Genomic DNA, 21,165 nt, shown 5'->3' with positions numbered 1-21,165 from the left:
ACAAGCACGTGCTTAGAATAAACAGAACGATATCGTCCACTGGTGTGGACACTAATATAGTTATCTTTATAGTTTTCGTTCTTGGTGTGAATGGGCCTATAGTGTTTAAAGACTACTATAATTTTCAGTTGCAAGTTCTGAATGTTAAAGAGAAAAACATTCATTTTATTCCTGCATAAAATGATTAGGACTTAATACAACATTGTGCTTGGCTAAACACGTGTTTTTAACTGAATAACATGTTCATATGTCCCCCTGAGATGCTGAAATGGTGGAATGAAAAGAGACTGAGAGAGACCACCCTCATGCAGTGGGAACTACAGGGATTTAGCTGACAATGCTGCGCTTAAACCCATTACCATCTTACCAAGGCTCTCCAGGATCCAAGGTTTAGAAGGGAGTAGCCATACATGGAAGCCCAGGAAGAGTTAGCCTCAGATGGGCAGCGACTGGAAGGTGAGTGGCAAAGCTAATGGACCTGAGTGGAGGGAGATGGGAGATGGGAGGTGGATAAGGACAATGGTGGGGGTGAGGAGAGGCCTGAGGTGGGCTGTGCTTACCTGGACACACAGCAGTGTTATTGCAGGGTCTCTGTTCGCGCAGCGGCCCGCTGCACTGCGTGCTGTACGACACGGAGACGCAGAAGCGTGTGCGGCTCTGCCAGCCCTCACCGCACGTGGCCGAACACACGCTCCACGCAGACCACTCCTCACCCGACGGAGGATCCACTGAGAGGGACGGGGGGAAGTGGGGGCGGGGATGGGATGGGGTAAGGTGCGGAGGAAAGGGTAGGAAAAGGGCCAAAACTAATTAACATGCGGGATTAGCCACCTCATCTAACAGGGGAGGCTTAAATAATTTCATTGCTGATTCCATATTCTCAGCATTTCATTTTATGCTTTTAGTTTTAGGATATGTAGGTCAGCCATCTATACAAGGATTTCACAAGGCTGTCCAATTGATCAGACTTTAATATCTGAGCAACTGGGAAAGCCAAGGAATCATGTGTAATCCCAAAGAAATGGGAAGATATTAAACGTCCAATTGGAAACACTTGGCTGTCCTGACATTCCAATAGATAATATGGGCTGTCATGGCAATCCAACAGGAAGAGTTAGGCTATAATTACCATCCAGTGGAAATGGAGAATCAAGAATGTCCAATAGAATGATATTGAATGTCATAACGAAAACTGATAAGGAGGAAAAGATTTAATCTAATTCTGACAACATTAGAGGCATTCAAATGTTTAGTTTCCATTCTAATACCCTGCATAGGCATACTAAACACTATGTATTTACAGTAGTTGTACCATCTCCTTCCAAAAAAAAAAAAAAAAAAGAAGGTAAAACCATGCACAATTTATTAAAACACAATTTCTGATTAATTAAGAGAAAAGCTACGTTTTTAGAAGCATTCATAGAGGAAAATGACATTCATTTTGAACTCATATTGGTGGTAACTGTAAATATTATAATTTTATACATTTTTATATGATAAATATGACAAATTCATGCAGTACTCACAAAGAAAAGACAAAATACAAGGGATTACATCATTATTAGTAGCCCACTATTTATTTTATATTAAAACATGCAAATCAAGCTTCACCACCCCCTTGTTCTTGGTTGTTTCATAATACGGGGTTACGACCCTTTCAAAACTCTTTTATCTTCCTTGTAAGCAATGGTGTCCATGATTCATGGATATCACGATGTTCTGCCATGAACCATGCCATAATACACATGACAAAGACAAACAAAACTTAAATCACAAGGACAGGAGCATAAAAAAAACAAGGCCAAAGCCACATACGCATCCAGTCTACTCCCCTGTATGTGAACTAGTGAGTGAAACGGTTGCAAGTGTGTGTATGCGTGTGACCCCAAGCTGAAGTGGAGGCTGATGCCACCTGTCTTCTTACCTGTTTGGGAAGACTGCTGTCCACTGCGGGTCTTATCAGAGTCCTCTCGTTTACGGCTGTCCACCGAGCGCAGGGATTGGCTACGAGTGCCAAGTCTGCCTTTGCCTGCAGGATGGGGTGGGGTTAGCAACTACAGTCGACTTCTGATCGGGCAGTGCTGTGCGAACTGAACATCTAGACCAGCATCAGCCATGCTTGGGATTTTGTGTGAAGTTTAAGGTTACATATCTGAGAAGTGGACCTGTGTTTGGTTTGATACTCTCCATGCGAACATGAGACTGTGTGAGAGTTTGGACACTTCTGAGTTTGCGTGACCTTGAAACGTGAGCTTTGAACATCAAAAAGTGTGCTGAAAGAGGGCAAGATGGAGCGAGCAGTGGATGGCAGATGAAAAATAAGCAGACTATGCGGAACAGAGACACAGACAATCGAGGTAAAGACATCTGCAGCCGATGGCCTTGACCATGGAGTGGGGTTTACTCATGGCCTCCATCCAAACTGAGTGAAAATCTACTCACTACAGTCACATTCATACTGACTTGGTCAGTGACGCCCTTACCAAGCATGGCCTCTTGCATTCCTTTGTATTTCACTGGACTTAAACCCTTGCCTTTAGAGGAATACTGCCTGTAGCCTATGGGTCCAATGAAAAGCACACAAAAACGCTCATTCTATCATCGGTCTATCATTGTATTATCCTTATTGCTCTATCATTACATCACACAGGAAGCAGAAACATCTTTTTTTTTACAGTGAAATGTGAGGAATGTAAAAAAATGAGGTGTCAGATAGTGATAGAGAGAGAAAGCAAGAGAAGAAGTAGATATGCGAACGGTCACATGCATTTGTGTATGAGCGTAGAACTTACCAATGCACGACTGAGAGTTGCAGGGACGACCTTCTTCAAGAACACCTTCGCACTGGTAGGCCTCCTCAGGAGGTGATTGACAGGTGCGTGTGCGCGTCTGGACTCCGCCCCCACATTCACTGCTGCACTCCGCCCAGTTGCCCCAAACACTCCAGCCACCTGTATTAAACCCACACACAGACACGAACAATCCGTGTGAGTGTAATTTCCAAGAAAAAGCCATTTCTTAATAAATTTCCATGACACAAATTAAATTTCCATCCCTGCTAAGCAATAATGTTCTGATTTCGTAATCCATTATGATGGCACTAAGATGTAGAAATGGACCCATAAATACCAGTAGGATATGAGTCCCTGTGTTCTGCTCCCTCATGAATGTTTAATAGCAGACATTGCTGCCTGTCTGATCCCGGAGGCCCCGACAAATATGTATTAATCTGCATGAATAGAACATGAAGCTGGACCATGTCCAACTGCAGACATTTTTAATTACTCACAAATCAATTGTACGGGGGAGGGTATGTAATTCTACTCTCAGTGCAGCTCTACCAGGAAAATGGGAACTGAAATGAAAGTGAAAAAGAATCAGATACTTTAAAATGTTCATCAGAAGATTTTGGTATCTATTACATGGGGAGTGTCCATATACAGACAATGTAAGATCTGTTAATGAGGTCAATGGTATATCTCGAAGATAATAAAGTAAGAAATGTAGTTAAGAAAGAAAAACAAAACCTAGTTGAAAAAAGAAAAATAATAGTTTAAAATGCTAAAAATGTATTTAAACAAAGTGCCAAGTTCATTTTGGTTTCATATTTTTGAAAAACATTTAGAGCATTTTCAAAAACTCATAATAATAAATAATACAAAATATGTTTTAAGAATTTATAGCCTTGATAGAATTTAAAACAGACAACATAGAACCTACACACATTTTTATTTCAACTCCAGACAATTTTAAGTATTGAAATTAAAGTTAACTACAGTAGTGGCCAAAAGTAATGTCCGGCCTAGGAAAAATGGCATCTTCACCCTTTAGTCAAATATTATAAAAAATGTGTTCAAGATTTTGTAAGCATAGTTGTAATTTTTGACCGGGCTAATGAAATAATGAACACATGCAAAAACAAGAGAGAATCTGTGAGATTTTTTTGTTTTTCTATTTATTTGTTTGCATTGTAAAATAAAACTACATATGTAGGCTACTTTGCCTTTTTTTTTTTTTTTTGTGCTAAATTATTTTGTAAGATAAATACCTAGAGTCTTGTTCTTCCCTCATATTTAATATATATATATATATATATATATATTCCTCATATTTTGATGGTTTATTCAAACTTGTAGGGTCAGTAAAATCAAATATCCCCTCCGGGCATAGCTTTTCGCCACTACTGTATGAATACAAATTAGGAAATGCATTTTAACATATCTTTTAATACCTTAATAAAACAAAAAAACAAAAAAAAACAGTGCCACATCACTGACCCTAAATATCAATCGACCCCTTCCTATACTGTTACACTTGAAACAACCCTCATGCAAAGCCCAAGTTAATACATTATGCTACATAAAGGCCAGATATAAAAATAATTTATGCCTTTTCTCCAGCGCTGATACAAATCTGCCGGCAAGCGTGTGCTGAAAAGCAGAATCAATATCTATTTGTTTGAGCAGGATGAGCGATTAATGGCAAATTGTTTACTTGGGGTGCTGAGATTGGCTTTGTCTGCAAAAAATCCATCATGTTGTGCGAGACACATTCACCTGATAAAACATAACGGATTCTAATCTTCAGTGCCACGGCCTTGAATTTAGCATCAAATGTCCTCCTTGCACAGCAAGTGACAATCGCATGCAAAATTAACCGGGACGGCTCTCAGCCCGCTGTCCTGATTAATCCCATCCACCAATCACGCTTCAAGTCAGATGGCTTCATCAACCAATGGCATAAACAGCATGCTTAACCAATCCCTTCTCCAGGGGAGACTGTGAGTCCTGAAAATCAGTCTTAAATAAGCTTCTCAGCCTCTGTGCTGAATAACTTCAATCTTATTTTAAACACTGAAAATGGCTGGAATTAGTATGGTGAGAATATTCGTACGGCAAGCAATCTTTAGAAAAGCAAATAAGTCAAAAAGTCCCGATTGGGGGGGGGAATACTCTATTTAGAGATAAGATTTTCTCTCTCTGTGAAAAACGGTGGGAGACTGCGACCTTTTTTTGACTCAATAATCACTGGCTCAAGGAGAAAAAGGGGGGCATAATAATGTAGTGTTTTCTTTCTCTGTCCCCAAGGACATTTTATTATGCTTTCAATAATTTAGTGCCCTTCTCTTGTTCGGTGGTAGCTGCCTTACATCCAGACTCTTTGCAGCAAGCGCTATATCATCTTTAAACGCTCATATTCCTCCTCTGCTCGGATGTTTCTTTCTATTCATCAGCCCTTCCTCTATCATTCTGTCTTTTCCCCTGTTTTTCAAATTGCAGCTGCAGCATGCACCTGTTTTTCAAAGGATGAGTGTGTGGATATACATCATTCTGCCCATTAGTAATATCATCTTGTTGGAAGGCTTACGAAAACCCCAAAGTGACCTTCACTTTCCCTCAATGGCCGACAGAAGGTCTAATAACAACGTGACAGTGATCTGAAATCATCAACATAAGATCTAACCATAATGTCACCCACCACAGGCCCTTTTGCATATCTGCTACAAGCCAAGATCGGTCAGTACATCTAAATCACACCCTACATTTGACTTCATGCATTGTTTTTGTTCATGCACAGATTGTGGATCAGTGATGGATAGCGAAACATGGGAAGTGCTGACACCCAGAGGATTCTACTCGTCATTGGCATCCACACCGGCAACAAAAGAGCATGCAAGCAAAAAGAAAAAAGTTGATTTAAAAAATAAAGAAATAAAGAATATTTTAAATTGACATTTGGTTGAATAAAAAATAAAAAAAATAAAATAAAAACCTTATCTGATCTCTTTTAAAAAAAGTTGCTTTAAACGTCTTTTCTTATTGATGTAGAAATGAAATGGATAAAATCTGATTTCTGAAAGACTTTCAGAAAGACTTCTGAAAGTGTTTGAGCGAAAAAGAAATGAGCCATCCATCATCTCACACCTTTTTTTTTTTTTTTTTTCTGTCCGTCTCTATCTGTCCCTCTGATGGCTGAAGCTCACAGGTCTAATCCACTGTTCTGTGTGTGTGCATTTCTTCTGTCAGTATCCTGCTTAGAATAAATATTTGAACAGCTGTGCTTACACATCTCATTGATTAACCTCACTCCAGGGGCAGGAAACACAACTTAGGTTTGCACCCTTGCCGCTTCACATAATCTTTCCTCTCTTGCGCCGCAGTGCCCAAAATGGTCCATGCAAACCAATACACGTTCAAACAAACAAAAATTTTGTATATCCACTGAATTTACACTGTAATAATACTCTTTTGGCATACTTTGATTGATTTATCTGTTATTACAGACAGCTGGTGATGTATTTGGCTCTTAATTCAATCTTTTGCAGTGCATAGAACTAGCAGTCGATGGTCTGAAGTATCTGATTTGGGTTGCTGATGGCCAATGCCTTCACCAGTATCAAAAATGAAATGAAATCAACCCTTTTTATTTACTAATAATACGCATTTAGTACAAATCAGTATTATATTATTATAGGCCCCAGGCCCTACAGAGGATAAGCGAATTGGAGAATGGATGGACATAATTATATTAAAATAAGTAATATTATTAATAATGTTTTTTTGAATATACATTTATGAGTAAATTTTACACGTTAATATAAAAACATAAATTTTAGAAGCAGCATATTTCGTGCTATTATTCTTTAAACACTCAGTTGCTTATTAATGAGCCAATGAGAGTGTGACTGCCAACGTCAAAGACAATAATAAATAATTATTATGAACAATTAATTATTCACTTAATTATTCACTTAGAATAGCAGTGGATAAAGTTAGTGAACCAGCCTTACTTATTCATGGATAAACTAAAAATATACATTTATAAGGCTTTCATAATAATAAAGCAAGGGATTTGGGTGGGGGTTACAAATAAACGAAGAGGGGTATTTTTATTCATCTTACAATAACTTTAAGTTTTTTTATCTTCCCAGCATGGCCTATTTGATCTTTATATATTTCAAAGATGGAAAGTAGCTGCAAACTAAATATTTTGTAAAAACAGAGAAATAAGGTTCTGTCGTCTTAATTATAGATAAAGAATCTACCCAGAACCACCATTACGTTAACACAAAAATTCTGCTTTTTTTTTATCAAACAACATTCCAAATACAATATGATGTCTAGAAAAAAGTAAGCAGTGATCGGACCATTGTTTCCAACCAATAAGATGCATCTTCCCAAAAAATATTAGAGTGCTGCAGCACACCACGTTAGTCTAATTGATTTCTCAAAACTGGCAACCATCCAGATGAGATTATATGTGGTGGATTGTCTATTAATCTCAATTAAAACACAATTATTGTTTTTATTTTTTAATAATATAATTTTTGATATAACAAAAACGAGTGGCATTTACTCAAAATTCACACAGACTGACACAAAGCATGTTTAACACAATTAAACAATTTGTTCTGTTGTTTCTTCTCTGGTGACATGTGATTAATCACGTTCTCTCATTGGCTCACTAATGAGCAATGGGCCTGGGTCTCTCTCTATCTCATAGGTTCATCCTGGTGACTGTGATACCTGTTTAGTGATGATGATCACCACTTCTGCCCTGTCTTTCAATGTTCACACAATGACAACAGCAGTGACTTCTCATCAGTGGAGTGTATGCATTACAGGATTACTGACTGTGTCAGGTGGGGAGCTCAGAGTCTACACTGTTTACTGATGAGCAAGTAGATAAACAGATCAAAAGTACGACAGAGGTATGAATAGGGGTTTGGTTGAATGTTCTTTGGTTGCAGGTGCGGGTCAGAGAAGTCGACGTTTCAATTCCGAAGATGGATGCCTCTCCTCAGCAGGAACAAAAGGGGAAAAATCTAGCTCGAATCAAAAACACCTTCACTAAAAGGATCAGATGGGCCTCCCACTTTTCACAGGCCCAGATGAGTGGAAAAATAACAGGCTTTTCTTATTTTCCCCTTGCACATCAATCTTCAGCAGAGAAACATCTGCTCATAAGAGCAAAAGGACGTGGGTGCACATGTGAACACACACACAAACATACACACAAACATGTCATCTTGCCCTCACTTCCACGCACTTTCAGCTCTTGGATCAGTGACCGCCAAAATGGATCATCACACTGGGGCTGAACTACCCAGAACAGCATCTAACTCTCCAAAACTCAGTGACATTTACAGAGAAATAAATGTATCTTAAATAAGTTTATTTTATTTTATAGTTTTAAATGTTAAGGAGAAAGAAAGGATGTATAGGCTGCATATGAAATTGCTATCTTGATACTGATATATATATTAAGGTTGATTAAAGTGTCTAAATGAGTACACATAGGGAAATGCAGTTTTTAAGACCAAAAACCATTAATAGACTTATGAATGTAATGCGTTTCAGTGTGTATATCTTATAATTGCAGCAAGTTAGTTTAATTGATTTCTCAAAAAAAAAAAAAAAAAAAAAAAAAAAAAAAAAAAACTGGCAACTGCTGGTACAAAAATGCAGGTGGACGTTCAATGATGCTACTATTCCTAGCCAGATGTGATGATATGTGGAATGCAAAGTCTACTGATTCATCTTAATTAAAACACAATATATAACATTATGGTAAATGGATTTAAGGTCTCATTCTCAAATCATAAAAGGCTTTTGATAAACGATTATGAATAACACTACACTGGACAACAAAACTAAATCAGAATTAGTTGATGAATGGCATGACATGATGCACAGCTTCTGACTGAAATACAATTATTTTATAAAATCATGAATAAAACTGAAAGCAACTTTCGTTTCTTTCTGTGTATGTGCAATTCAAATGTCTCGCTATACTAAAGCAGACCTTAAAATGTAATTTTTTTTCTACCAATGAATTTCCATAAATAAAGTAATATAAAATAAAATTAACACCTGAAGCTACTAACTTGATGAATTTCAGTGGGTCAATGTCTAGTAAACTAGCCTTTGCACTCCAACAGCAGTTACACTTAATAGAGAGACAAAAGTGCATCCCAATTTTTCCCCATGTGCCCCCGTAATCTTTAATCAAAATAACCTTCCCTCCCACATGCAGTGACATCTCTTCTCTGATTATGTGTTTCCGGCGCAAGAAAGGGAAAACCTGTCAATCACATGAGATTGAATATCAAACCACAATTCAACGAACCAATCAATTACTGATAGCCAAAACAAGTCCCGTCCTACATTTTCTCTGACGTGTAACTCTTATATGTCATATAGGGAACAAAAAACAATTGCAACGTCCATTTAAAGGCACACCATGTAACTTTTCGCCACTAGAGGTTGTTTATTCAAAACAAAGGCGTAGCTTGATGACGCCTTGATTTCGCGTACAGCCGGTGGAGAATACGATGGGACACACGGGGAGATATATTCATGGATGACCGGTAATGTATTGAAGATTTATTAACGTTACGAAAGCCATTGGAGCGGAACGAGGCCGCTGGAGCGATTGCTAATGAGAAACAAGCACGACACACAGCTCGAGAGCAGTGGAGCTTTTATTATGCTATAGACCGCTTCCGCTTCTTCCGGTCTGGAAGACACTAACTGTGTTGAGCTGTATAACAATTATTGGTTTTCTGTAAATGAATGTATCCAAACAGTTTCTCACCTGTCTAATAAAACACATAATATATTAAAGCATCTTTGGTGTTTCCATGGTTTCTACAAAAATCGACAGAAAATTGAGGGTAACGCGGGTATGATGTAATTGATAGGCAACGCAAGGACATGGTCCGTGTCCTGGTTAGAACTGCTTATTTCTCTGGATTTAAACATTCTTGGAAACATGTGGAATAATGTAAGTACACAAATCAACTAAATATATAACATTATTCTAGTGGTTTTTGGATATTTTGATCCAAAAATCTGACATAGTGTGCTTTAATGTTGACTATAAGAGAGAAGGAAAAAAGATGCATTAGTAAGTAAACTTGATTAAAACAGCCTTCAGATTGGGGACTTGACAGCGTACATACTGAGTGTCTCACTTTGAGCTAATGTTCCTATGGAAACCACTTTGGTGGCACATGCATGTTCCAGAGCCTTAGGTGCATTAGGCATGCCTACATGCCCATCTGCGGTGTCTCTCAAAAGTATATGGCTTTATCAGACAAATAACCCCTAATCCCCCTAATCAAACCATTCATCTCTCCTCTCTCAATATCCCCTGCTCGCTTTCACTGGGTCAATCTCAGCATGTTAGAAGAGATTTTCTATCTTTTATAGATTCTATTTTGTATGGACTGCAGGTTAGATGTGACTCTAGAGATGTGAGAGGGGGTAATCATACAGATAGGTCGGGGAGCTCTTAACAGCACTGTTGTCTTTCGCTCTCCATCACAGACACACACATACTCCCACATACAAACACAACAGGTCTATCTGCAGGAGGATGTGTTCACTAATAAGCAGCTCCCTTGGATTTTTTAAAGCTCATTCAGGGCCAGACACCAATCTGAGATGAGTGTATATGTTTTTTGTGTGAGTAATTTTAATTATTTTGATATTGAACAAGAAACATTTTTTTTGTCCGGCGCTTGATTTTGTCCATAGGGAATTGATTAGATCATTATGGTTGTCCCGCACTCGCGCCAGTAAACACGTCATCAGAGAAGAGGAGAGGTGTCATTGCAAGAAGGAGGAGAAGTTATTTTGGTTTAAGATAATGAGGGCACATGAATGTTTAAAAAAATTATTTTGCACAGATAAATTATTTCTAAAAAATACTGCAAAATTCCGGTTAAAAACTTGTCATGATTTTGATTGTTGATTTCATGATGACGTAATTTAATTGGTTGAAGTGTAATGATAACTGCCTTATCTGCCTCTACCTCTTCTTTCCTGGACTGATATATTGTCAGGGTTCTGTCACTTCTGTCTAGTTCAATTCTTGGTTTTGTGACAGAGCTCTGACACTCCCAGTTTTGTCTCGTAGGATGAGCTTACGCTCGTTCTTGTGCGCTCTTGTCTTGTTGTGTGAGCGTGTGGTTTCGAGTTCGCTCGGGCCGTACGCTCTTATCCACGTGTTTTGTGTAGCACGTGGTTCATGTTTTTATCGGCCGCGTGCTTTCATGTCATGTTTTGTCTCGTGCTTGTGTTTTACACTAGCTGTGTGCTTTCATGTTGTCTTGTTTTGTGTGAACACGTGGCTTATGATTTTTCATTAGCTCCGTGTTCATGTCTCGTTTTGTGCTTGTGTTTTCTGTCATGTTTGGTGTGAGCACATGGCTTGGTAGTTCCCTTTCGAAAGGGAACTCTACACTACGTCAGAATGACGCTATGGGGAACGCCTCAGGCGTGACAGGTGTCTGAAATCACTATCAAATCACGGCAATCACAATGACCGGCGACAGCCCGTGAATCATTAACGTGAATGATTAACGTGCGACCTGCAAGTATAAAAGGGCGCCTTGCCAACATGATAAACATCTTTTCGTCTTCAGGGACTGTCTGTTTGAAATATCGCTGGGGAAAAAAAGTCGGCAAAGAAGTATGAAACGCACGGAGAAGGCTGAAAGCTTCAGGAAGTGTGCAGATCCGTGCCCAAGGTATTTGACGCCGGGTGATACACACGAACTGTGCGTTCTCTGTCTGGGCAAAGAGCACGCACAGGCGGCTCTTGAGGGAGCCGTCTGTGCAAACTGTGAGCGTTTTGCTTTGAAAACGCTCCGCTCTCGTCTAGCCCTCTTCTCGAGTGAGGAGGGCTTACCATCTGTACCTCGTGGCTCAGGTCCCACTCGCGCTGAGGCAGAGCGGCGACTCGCGTCATGGGGTTCCCAGAGGGATCTCGCCGATCGCCTTGAGAGGGGTGTTAACCTCTCAGATGATTCGGCGGATGACGAGGGTGAGTTGCAGGTGGATGACGAAGAGGATTTTTCTCCGACTATTCCTGCAACAGATGCTCTTCAGGACGGGCAGGTGATGGATGAGGAGGAGGTCATTCAGGTGGACCCTGAACCCTCTCAGCCACCCTGCCCCGTGTATGCTGAGCTGCTGGATGTAATGGAACGCGCCACTGACAGGTTGCAACTGCCATGGCGGCGCGTTAGGGGAGAAGTTGCTCGTGGCTGGACGATCGATTTCTCCCCGGCCATAGACCACCAGCTCAGGCGAGCCTTCCATTTCTTCCCGATCTCCATACAGAGATCGAGAGGGCATGGAAGAACCCATACTCTGCTCGGATCCACCGACATCAGCGGGCTAGTTTCGCTGATGTTGAGGGGATCGGCGAGTATGGGTATGTGTCGATGCCACCCATTGACGAGACGTTTGCGAACCATCTCGTGTCTGGGCGGGCGTCGACGCTGAGTGCTCCAGCCCTGCCATCCAGCGCGTCTGAATGGCAGAGCATACACGGCAGCGGGTCAGGCCGGTGCCGCCCTGCACACTATGGCGGTGTTGCAGGCGTACCAGGCCGACCTGCTGGGGGATCTCGACCAGGGGACAGGGCTGTCCCCTGAGGCGGTGGCTGAGCTGCGCCGCACCACAGATCTTGCTCTCCGGGCCACTAAACATACTGCCGCTTCGATCGGTCGTTCGATGGCGGCAATGGTGGCCACGGAGAGGCATCTGTGGTTGAACCTGGCTGGCATCGGGGGAGAAAGAGAAGGCCTTTCTCCTTGATGCACCGGTTTCGCCCTCTGAACTTTTTGGCACCTCCGTGGAGGCGGTGGTCGGAAAGTTCAGGGAGGCGAAGGCGCGCTCAGCGGCATTTAGGACCTGTATACCGCTGAAATCCGGGTCCGAGCCCAGACAGGCGGGAGAGCCTGGCCCTTCTCGACCTGAGGGCCGTAGACAGGGCCAGAGAGCTAGTGTCGCCTCTCGTGCACCCCCTCCATGTAGGAACAGGTCACAGAGGAGGCGTGACTCCCGCAGGAAAAAGAAGGATCTGAGGGAGGTGATCCAGTACAAACGATCAAAGCGTTAGTGATGGATCATCTCCTGGAGGGCGGTACAATCCCAGCCTCTCCTCTTTTTCCTGACTACCCAGGCGTTTCTTACACCAGGCCTGGGGCTGGGCCTATGATGAGAACAAAGTTCTGATGGCCCGCCTCGGCTTGGTTGGTGATAGCACCTCTTTCAGGCATGTAAGGTGATGGACCCCAGGTTCATAAAGAACTCTCTGGCGAGTCTTCACTCCGCACGCCGCAGGTGAACTGGTTGGTTTTTAAACAAATTTCTGTGTGTATACTAACACTGATTTGTATTTCTCTACAGACCTTGTTCCCTGTATATATCTAGGGGGGTCATTCCTAGAGGAGCAATGAGGTAAGGTATTGGACTTCAGGGCCCTGAAGCCTCCCCCAGCTTGTGGCTAGAACGATTTAGGGAGAAGCTCAAAAAAAGATTTGGCTCCCGTGTTGAGTGTGATGGCCTTCCTGTCATAACATATGATATGCGTGGTGGGCCACCACTCATTTCTATTTAGCCTCAGGGCTTTTAGCCACCTAGGGGTAGAGTAGTTGGTCTTCCTAAAAAAAAAATAAAAAAAAAAGAGCTTTTTTGCTTTAGGTTTAGACTGACGCTGGCGCTTCAGATACTGTAGATCTTATGTCCTACCTATCGGTTTGTGACATTGGTGTCCTGAGTATTTCGCTCCCCTGAGCTCTAAGGTTTCAGTAGGTGAGTGTTTCTTAGCCTCTCAATCTAGTAGGCTGTGGCTCCTCCGAGCCCTCAGGTAGATCTATGCTTGTAGGTCGGCCCTCACCCGGGCCGCCTCTATAGCTGGCCTAGGCTATGCTAGGGGTTTTGGAGGCGTTCTGCTAAGTATAGCTGCCGCATTCATTCAAGGTGTAGGCTTCCTCCCCTTTATTTCAGCCTCCTCCCTTAAATGGGAGTTGTTGGCCAAGGCCCGCCCCTTTCACTGCATTCAGGGGTGATAGAGTAATGCAGGGTGGTAGTTGAGGTATGATCCTTCAGGCAGGGTTAGGCTGTCTTTCGCTCTGCGATGTGATAGTTTGCCAGACCCTGCCGAACAGAGCTACTTATGATTAGGCCTTGAGCTGGCTCCACTTAGCCCGTTGAGCTGAACCGCTCGAGTGATGGGTAGAAGTGGGTTGGCTTGCAAGCAAGCCCCGCTCCCCTAGGCTGGGCACAGGACAAATCCCTGTCACCCTTTGGAGCCATTTACAGGCTCGCTCCCTGTCTAAATTTTCAGGGGCATATGGTGTTACTCCCCTGCTAACTCAGCTCTGTATTATCTACCTCACACCACGATGGCTCCGGTTGAGCAGGGAGTTCTAACTACATTTCATTCGATCCTTTTGAACTCCGCTCCCTTGAAGCCAGAGCATTGCCATGGGCTGACGCCCATGCATATAGTAGGTAGGCCCTTAAAGTGGGGCCTCCACTAGGCAGAGTGGCGTATGTTGTACTCCCCTGCTATAAGGGTATTGCTTTTTGCTGAGTACACTGCCTTTGGCAATGTGATTAGGTACCAGGATGCGGTAAGCGCTGTAGTAACAGTTTTTCTGCCTTGAAGGCTGCACAGTTAGGTAGTAGGCCCCAGCAGGCCTCCTTGACCGGGTAGCCCCTACATATGGCTCCTAGGCCAGCTCACCTTCGGTGGTTGGCCCTGGTAGTTCGGGCAGAAGGCTCACTGCCGAGTAGTAGGCCTTAACAGGCCTCCTCGGAGGTGGGTCACAACATTGTGGAACATACACTAGTACAAAACTATAGGAAAAGTTTTTTAATGGTATGGTTCCAGCAGTGCTCGTTGAGGTAGCAGAATAGACTCGCTATCAGCTAGTAGGCTCGACCAGGCCTCCCTGTTAGGCGAGTCCCCAGCAGCAGTCACATCCAGCTGATTAGACTGTTTCAGGAAGTAGGCCTCTTCAGGCCTCCCTGAAGATGGGCTCCCACATTTTTTGTGCTGGTCAGGTAGTAGGCTTTACTAGGCCTCCCTGAGGGCTGAATCCCACATACTGTGGTTACTAGGTGGCAGGCCCCACAGGCCTCCCTGAGGTTGGATTCCCGCTTTTTTGAAGGCAAAGCCCCAAAGACAGTCAACTGGACTGCCAGTCTGGCCCACTGTCAGCTATGGTTTTCAGGTAGTAGGCCTCTCCAGGCCTCCCTGAAAGTAAGCTCCTTCATGTCATGGTTCTCTGGTAGTAGGCCTCACCAGGCCTCCCTGGAGTTGAGTTCCAACATACCTTGAGTTTCCACTTAATGTGGTTTTCTGGTAAAGGGTAGTAGGCCTCTCTAGGCCTCTCGGTAAGTGAACTCCCATGTACTGTGGTTATCAGGTAGCAGGCCTCACTAGGCCTCCCTTAAGTTGAGCTCCCACATTCGGTGGTTGTCATGTAGTAGGCCTCTCCAGGCCTCTCTGTAAGTGAACTCCCATGCACTGTGGTTATCAGGTAGTAGGCCTCACTAGGCCTCCCTGAAGTTGAGCTCCCACATACTGTGGTTGTCAGGTAGTAGGCCTCACCAGGCCTCTCTGAAAGTGAGCTCCCACGTTTTGTGGTTGTCAGGTAGTAGGCCTCTCCAGGTCTCTCTGAGAGTAATTTCACAGTGGTGCTGGGTTTTGTAAGCTAGTGGCCGCTTACTTTCAGTTTAGCAGACCTTATCAGGCAGCTACCGAATGTGAGCTTGCGCCCTGGCTTGACTCAAGTTTTTATTCTCTGCTACGGGTTCCCTCCTGGAACCTCTTTATCCTGCTACAGCCTGGTTGCCTACCAGGTAGATCTAGTGCTCCCCTCACTGAGGGTCAGTATGAGTATGTGGTCTCCTGAAGCTGGTCAGTCGGTCGTAGGCCTCTCTTGAGGCCTCCCAGTTAGATCAGTCCTTAGGCCCTCACAGGCCTCCTCAGTGTTTTGAAACACAAACACTGGGTTGATCCGTGGATCGAGTAGAGAAACTCCCCTCGCTGGCAAGGGTTGTAAAGCACTATGCTGAGTCATACTCTCCAGGATATCCCGTCTCTGAGATCCGGGCCGAGTGGTTCACTGCCTGCTCCGCAGTTCCTCGGGTTGGATGCCTTCCTAAAGGCGAGTGTCCAGAGGCTCTGTCTTCGGACAGACAGGAAGTGGCTAGACTGTAGTGTCCTATGTAGTGACACCAGGTCAGGCCTGCCTGGTGGCATTTCAGGTGGCACGTTCCCCTGAATAGTGACTGGCTGGGGTTCCCTCGGGTTCCCTAGCCACATTCCCTAGAAGGGACCCCTTCTAAAGAGTTGAAGTTGTGGTCCTAGGCCCTTGAGCAGGCCCAGGTAGACCTTTCACTAAACTTTGTTTTTTGGAGGTTTTCTGTGGTATCATATAGCTTGGGCTATGGCCATAGGGAGTGCTGTCACTGACAGCCCAGTGTGACCTGAGGGTGAGTGGTTCTAGCGTTTCATTTGAATTTGCTGGTTCTGACAGTTGTCACTGCCATTGGGCATGCACTCCCCTTAGCATGGTGGCGTTGGTATATCGTTCCCCATAGCGTCATTCTGACGTAGTGTAGAGTTCCCTTTCGAAAGGGAACGTCTCAGGTTACGACTGTAACCTATGTTCCCTGAGAACAGGGAACGAGACACTACGTCTTCCTGCCATGCCTCGGGGCCTGCCTGCAACAGTCCCTTCAGACGATAGGATGTTTGTCATGTTGGCAAGGCGCCCTTTTATACTTGCAGGTCGCACGTTAATCATTCACGTTAATGATTCACGGGCTGTCGCCGGTCATTGTGATTGCCGTGATTTGATAGTGATTTCAGACACCTGTCACGCCTGAGGCGTTCCCTATAGCGTCATTCTGACGTAGTGTCTCGTTCCCTGTTCTCAGGGAACATAGGTTACAGTCGTAACCTGAGACGTTTTTGTTTGTATTTTGTTTTATTTTTTGATGAATTAAACCCATATCTTCCAGCAACTGAGTCCTCGCCTCATGTCCTTCACCCACAAACCTGACATATATTTTCTTTTCAAGCAATTAAAGAAAGACAATGTGCAAAACTTCAAATAATAAATTATTAATTAATTGCAAAAACGTTTTAATTTAAAGGTTGGGTTGGCAATTTCGGACAGGCTAGCAAAAGCAAGCTAGCTTTGAAAGCATAATATCCCACCCTCCCTTCAGAGTGTCTCCAAAACCCTGCCTCCTTCAAAACACATGAAAGCACACAGCAAAGTCTGCAAAGCGTCAAGAAATGAGACTGAGTTAAATTACCTCATGTCTCAAAGCACATTACATTACATTAATAATGAAAACAGCTTACAGAGCTCTTACTTGTTTCACCTGACTGCTGCATATTCATTTCAGCATTGATAGCGTTGACACAGAAACGCATATATTCATATGAACCATGTCCATAACCATATGGGTTGCCATGTCATAATTACTGTTACAACATGGCGTGAGCGCAGCTTAAAGCTTGTTGTTTTTGTTCAGGAGGAACTGTTCGTTCTGGCGCTCGTTGATTGCCTGTCTACAACTCTGCATAGCCTTATCATCATAGCGCTGATGATTTCTGATGTCTGCTTGAGCGCGGAGATATGGAAATACATGTTGACATGCAGGTAGGACATCGTATCTTTGTATTGGGACAGAATGCAATGATTGGAGGAATATTTTTTGGTCCTGAGACTTCCACAGAAGATATATGTTTGTTTTAATATAATGGACTACTTCCATTATTGTTTGCTATCAGGATAGAAGAGAATTTCAACCAGTATAGCAAAGTGTTTATAAAAACGAAATTGTCTATCCTACATAACAAGGCGTCCTAAAAATCTAATGTTGTATTATTCCTATTGCTTGTTGTTGTTCATCATTGGTAAGTCACTTTGGATAAAAGCATCCAACAAATGCATACATTGATTTAAATGTAAAAAATTCTATGTAAAAAACGACTAGTTCAAGTTCAGTGAGTCAGCGGTTCTGTATTCAATTTCACAAGCACTGAAGGAGTGAACGAACACGGCACTATCCAATCCGCGCAACGCGTTGCTTCCCTTTGAAGCGTATGCAAGCAATTATTTTCAAGGATCACAAATTGAAGGGGACAATTATTTTTAGCAGCGTGGGCAGTGTAAGGAGAGAAATTAATTAGAACGTAAATAATGATTGTAACAGTTACAGCAGCTTTCGTAACAATAAAGCAATCTTTAACCAACAAACCCAACGGGACAAAATTGTGGGGCTTGGCTGGCATCATTCGGCTTGAGCCGCAAATGGTCGCCCATAGCGACGCCCATGTCCTCTCACCAAATCATGTTTGTCGCAATATCAAAAGAAATACATATTATATTTTGTATAAAGAAATGATACGCATACAATTAAATGTAATTCCAAAACCGTATGGCATTCGTTCGTTAATCCGTGCTACACGAAAGCAGAAATTCCGATGGCTGAGATGAACTTAAAAGCGAATCATTATAGCACTGGTTATGGGAACCGGATCAAATGATTCGTAAAAAAGATTCGACCCAAAAGATCGACTCATTCAATAGATGAGGTAATTAAATAAAAGGTAGACAATAGTACTCTTTACAACCAAAGGTGGAAAAAAAATTCAGGAGGAGAAAGGAAAGAAGAATTTGTAATTTCCAGACTCTAGGCCATAGGGTTAAATAATAATTACTGTGCATATTAAAACACCCGACAGGTTGGTGTAATTGTTGAAAATGAAATAGAGAAACAGTAGAGCATGTAATTATACAGTGTAAGAAATATTCAAATGAAATATATATATATATATATATATATATATATATATATATATATATATATATATATATATATATATATATTTATTTATTTTGAGGAATTAATGAAGAAAGGAGAAGTGCATCAATAACTCTGAAGAGTATTTTAAATCATGATTATATATATATATATATATATATATATATATATATATATATATATATATATAAAGTATCATCATTGATAGATTAGGCTTTCTAAAGATAGCTAATCTATACAATAATTTAGGATCGGAGCTTCACTAGAGCTGAACAACACGCTATGTGGTTTGGATGGATCATGAAATGTCTTGGACGGAGAGAGTATAGAGTCTCTGATTCAGTTCCCAGTAGGTGGCGGTAATGTACAAATGCAACCCGCCATTTAAACCAGAAAGAATAAGAAGAAGATCGAATAATTTATGAATCGTGAACCGGACCGGAACTTTTCTCAAGACAGACATGAGCACTCCAAGAATTTCAAGCTGTTGAAAGGCTTCAGAAGACTTGGAATTTAGTAAGAGTCCATATGACCATATGACTAAATTCCAAGTCTTCTGAAGCCTTTCAACAGCTTGAAATTCGAAGTCCTTTTTTAATTTAGAAGTTTCAGTCCCTGTTCAATGCAGTTGTCAAGTCAAGTCAAGTATATTTGTATAGCGCTTTTCACAATACAGATTGTATCAAAGCAGCTTCACAGTATTAAGTTAAAATAATACAACAAAGTTTGTTTCAAGAGGAATTTATTGATTGATCAAATTAAATTAAATATCCCCAAAATATCCCCAACTGAGCAAGCCAAAGGCAACAGTGGCAAGGAACCGAAAAACTCCATCAAGTGACCTAATGGTGTCCTAAAACTCCATCAGGTGACCTAATGGAGAAAAAAAAAAACCTTGGGAGAACCCAGGCTCAGTCGGGGGCCAGTTCTCCTCTGGCATTTATGAGCTACAGGCCGGATTGTAGTTTGAACTGTAAGATTATATGAATGCCTGGCTGAAGAGATGCGACTTTAATCTAGTTTTAAACTGGGAGAGTTTAAAACTACCCTCCTTTGGTGGTTCTGGATATCCTAGGTATGACCAAAAGCCTTGAATTTAGTGATCTTAAAGAGCGCGATGGATTATAGGGCGATAGAAGATCCGTTAAATAGACTGGAGCTAAGCCGTTTAGGGCTTTATAAGTCAGTAGCAATACCTTTTAATTAATACGGAACTTTATAGGTAACCAATGCAGTGATGATAAAATTGGTGTTATATGATCATATTTTCTTGATCTCGTAAGAACTCTAGCGGCGTGAAAAGAAAATGAAATTATGTTGTGTAGGCTATAGCCTACCGCAAGAAAGTTATATGGGTCGAACGAACGTCTTGAGGGTGAGTACTGACAGCAGTTTAACTTTTTTTTTTTTTTTGCATTTGTGACATTAATTTCTTGACTATTTTCTCTCAAATTTCTATTACCATAACATACCTGGGTATTTTACACAATACAGTAATTTTAACACAGATAAAGACAGTATTAGCCTATTACTTTGACAAATATGAGGACGTGTCATTGTAAACAGAGATTATATAGCTGAAACAACTTTAGTCATAAAGTAAACAATGAAAAACTGATATTCTCCTGAACAACAATGTAACAGCTTCTTGGAACAAACACCCTAAAAAAAATCCCCTGGTGAAAGTGTGCATTAAATAGCGATGAACCCCACAGCAAGACAGATGTCTGACAAATTTCTCCCCTCCCATCCCCTGTGAATGTTTACAATGGACTAGTCACAGTCTCATAGCTAACATACATTCCTAAAACACATATACACCCTAATGCACACCCAACCTGGAGCGTTTTTTATTATCAAGCGTTGAGGCAGTAAAACTGCTTAATTAAAACATTAATATTTCATGAGCTCTGGAGAGTGGAGGGGCCATGAGCTAGCATTAGCAACGTTAAGAGAACGAGAGCGAGAGTGTGAAAAAGATACAGAGACAGACTATCCCTCCAGTAGAGATAAGCACTGTGCTTATCCCTCTCACAGCAGTGGGAGCAGTTTTGTAAGCTGCACGTCTAAAAATGATTGTGCCCCTGGTGGCCAAACATGCTCATAACACATATAAACCCACACGCAGTGACAGAGTGCCGCCCGCAGAACCGTTTTCAGCCATCCACAATGAAATGGCTCAGCATGGAATGGCTCACTAGTGTGCAGGACTGTGTGTGTGTGTGAGATAGAGAAAAGAAACATGACAATAAAGCAGTGATAAGTTAAATCTTGTTATTGCGCCTGATGAAGAACTGACGACTATGGGGGCAGTGCATTTAAATTCCTTCGTTTAGCAACATTACAGCCAAGCTATTATCAGCTCTGCTCTCGATTCAAAGCACCTCGCTGAGAAATAACAAGTATGTGCTTTCATCTTGCTTAACCAAAGCTCTGAGACGCATCGGTCTTGAATAGCGAAAAAGTGCAAGTCATGAGGACAGGATTTTCTTCTCTCTGGTGTTGTCACCTC

The 21,165-nt window shown here is 42.0% G+C and overlaps 1 protein-coding gene across 15 annotated transcripts in view; it reads right to left on the bottom strand.

Annotated features, from left to right (window-relative positions):
• Positions 1-21,165, bottom strand: part of adgrb1a (adhesion G protein-coupled receptor B1a) — a 106,649-nt gene that overhangs the window by 59,092 nt on the left and 26,392 nt on the right. For 5 of the 15 annotated variants that reach the window (XM_082149305.1, XM_082149307.1, XM_082149310.1 and 2 more), the window contains exons 3-6: positions 2,793-2,951; positions 2,484-2,558; positions 1,925-2,029; positions 561-728 (exon numbers count right to left, since the gene is read on the bottom strand). In XM_082149305.1, the coding sequence (XP_082005431.1) occupies positions 561-728; positions 1,925-2,029; positions 2,484-2,558; positions 2,793-2,951 (507 nt within the window). Of the gene's footprint in view, positions 1-560; positions 729-1,912; positions 2,030-2,483; positions 2,559-2,792; positions 2,952-21,165 lie in introns of all 15 variants that reach the window. The other 10 variants (XM_082149298.1, XM_082149308.1, XM_082149301.1 and 7 more) reach the window with 6 other exon arrangements.

This window comes from Leuciscus leuciscus (assembly GCF_965113295.1).
Source record: "Leuciscus leuciscus genome assembly, chromosome: 20".
Taxonomy (NCBI): Eukaryota; Metazoa; Chordata; class Actinopteri; order Cypriniformes; family Leuciscidae; genus Leuciscus; species Leuciscus leuciscus.
The sequence above is the reverse complement of the archived record's forward strand: the minus strand, read 5'-3'. Positions and strand labels throughout refer to the sequence as shown.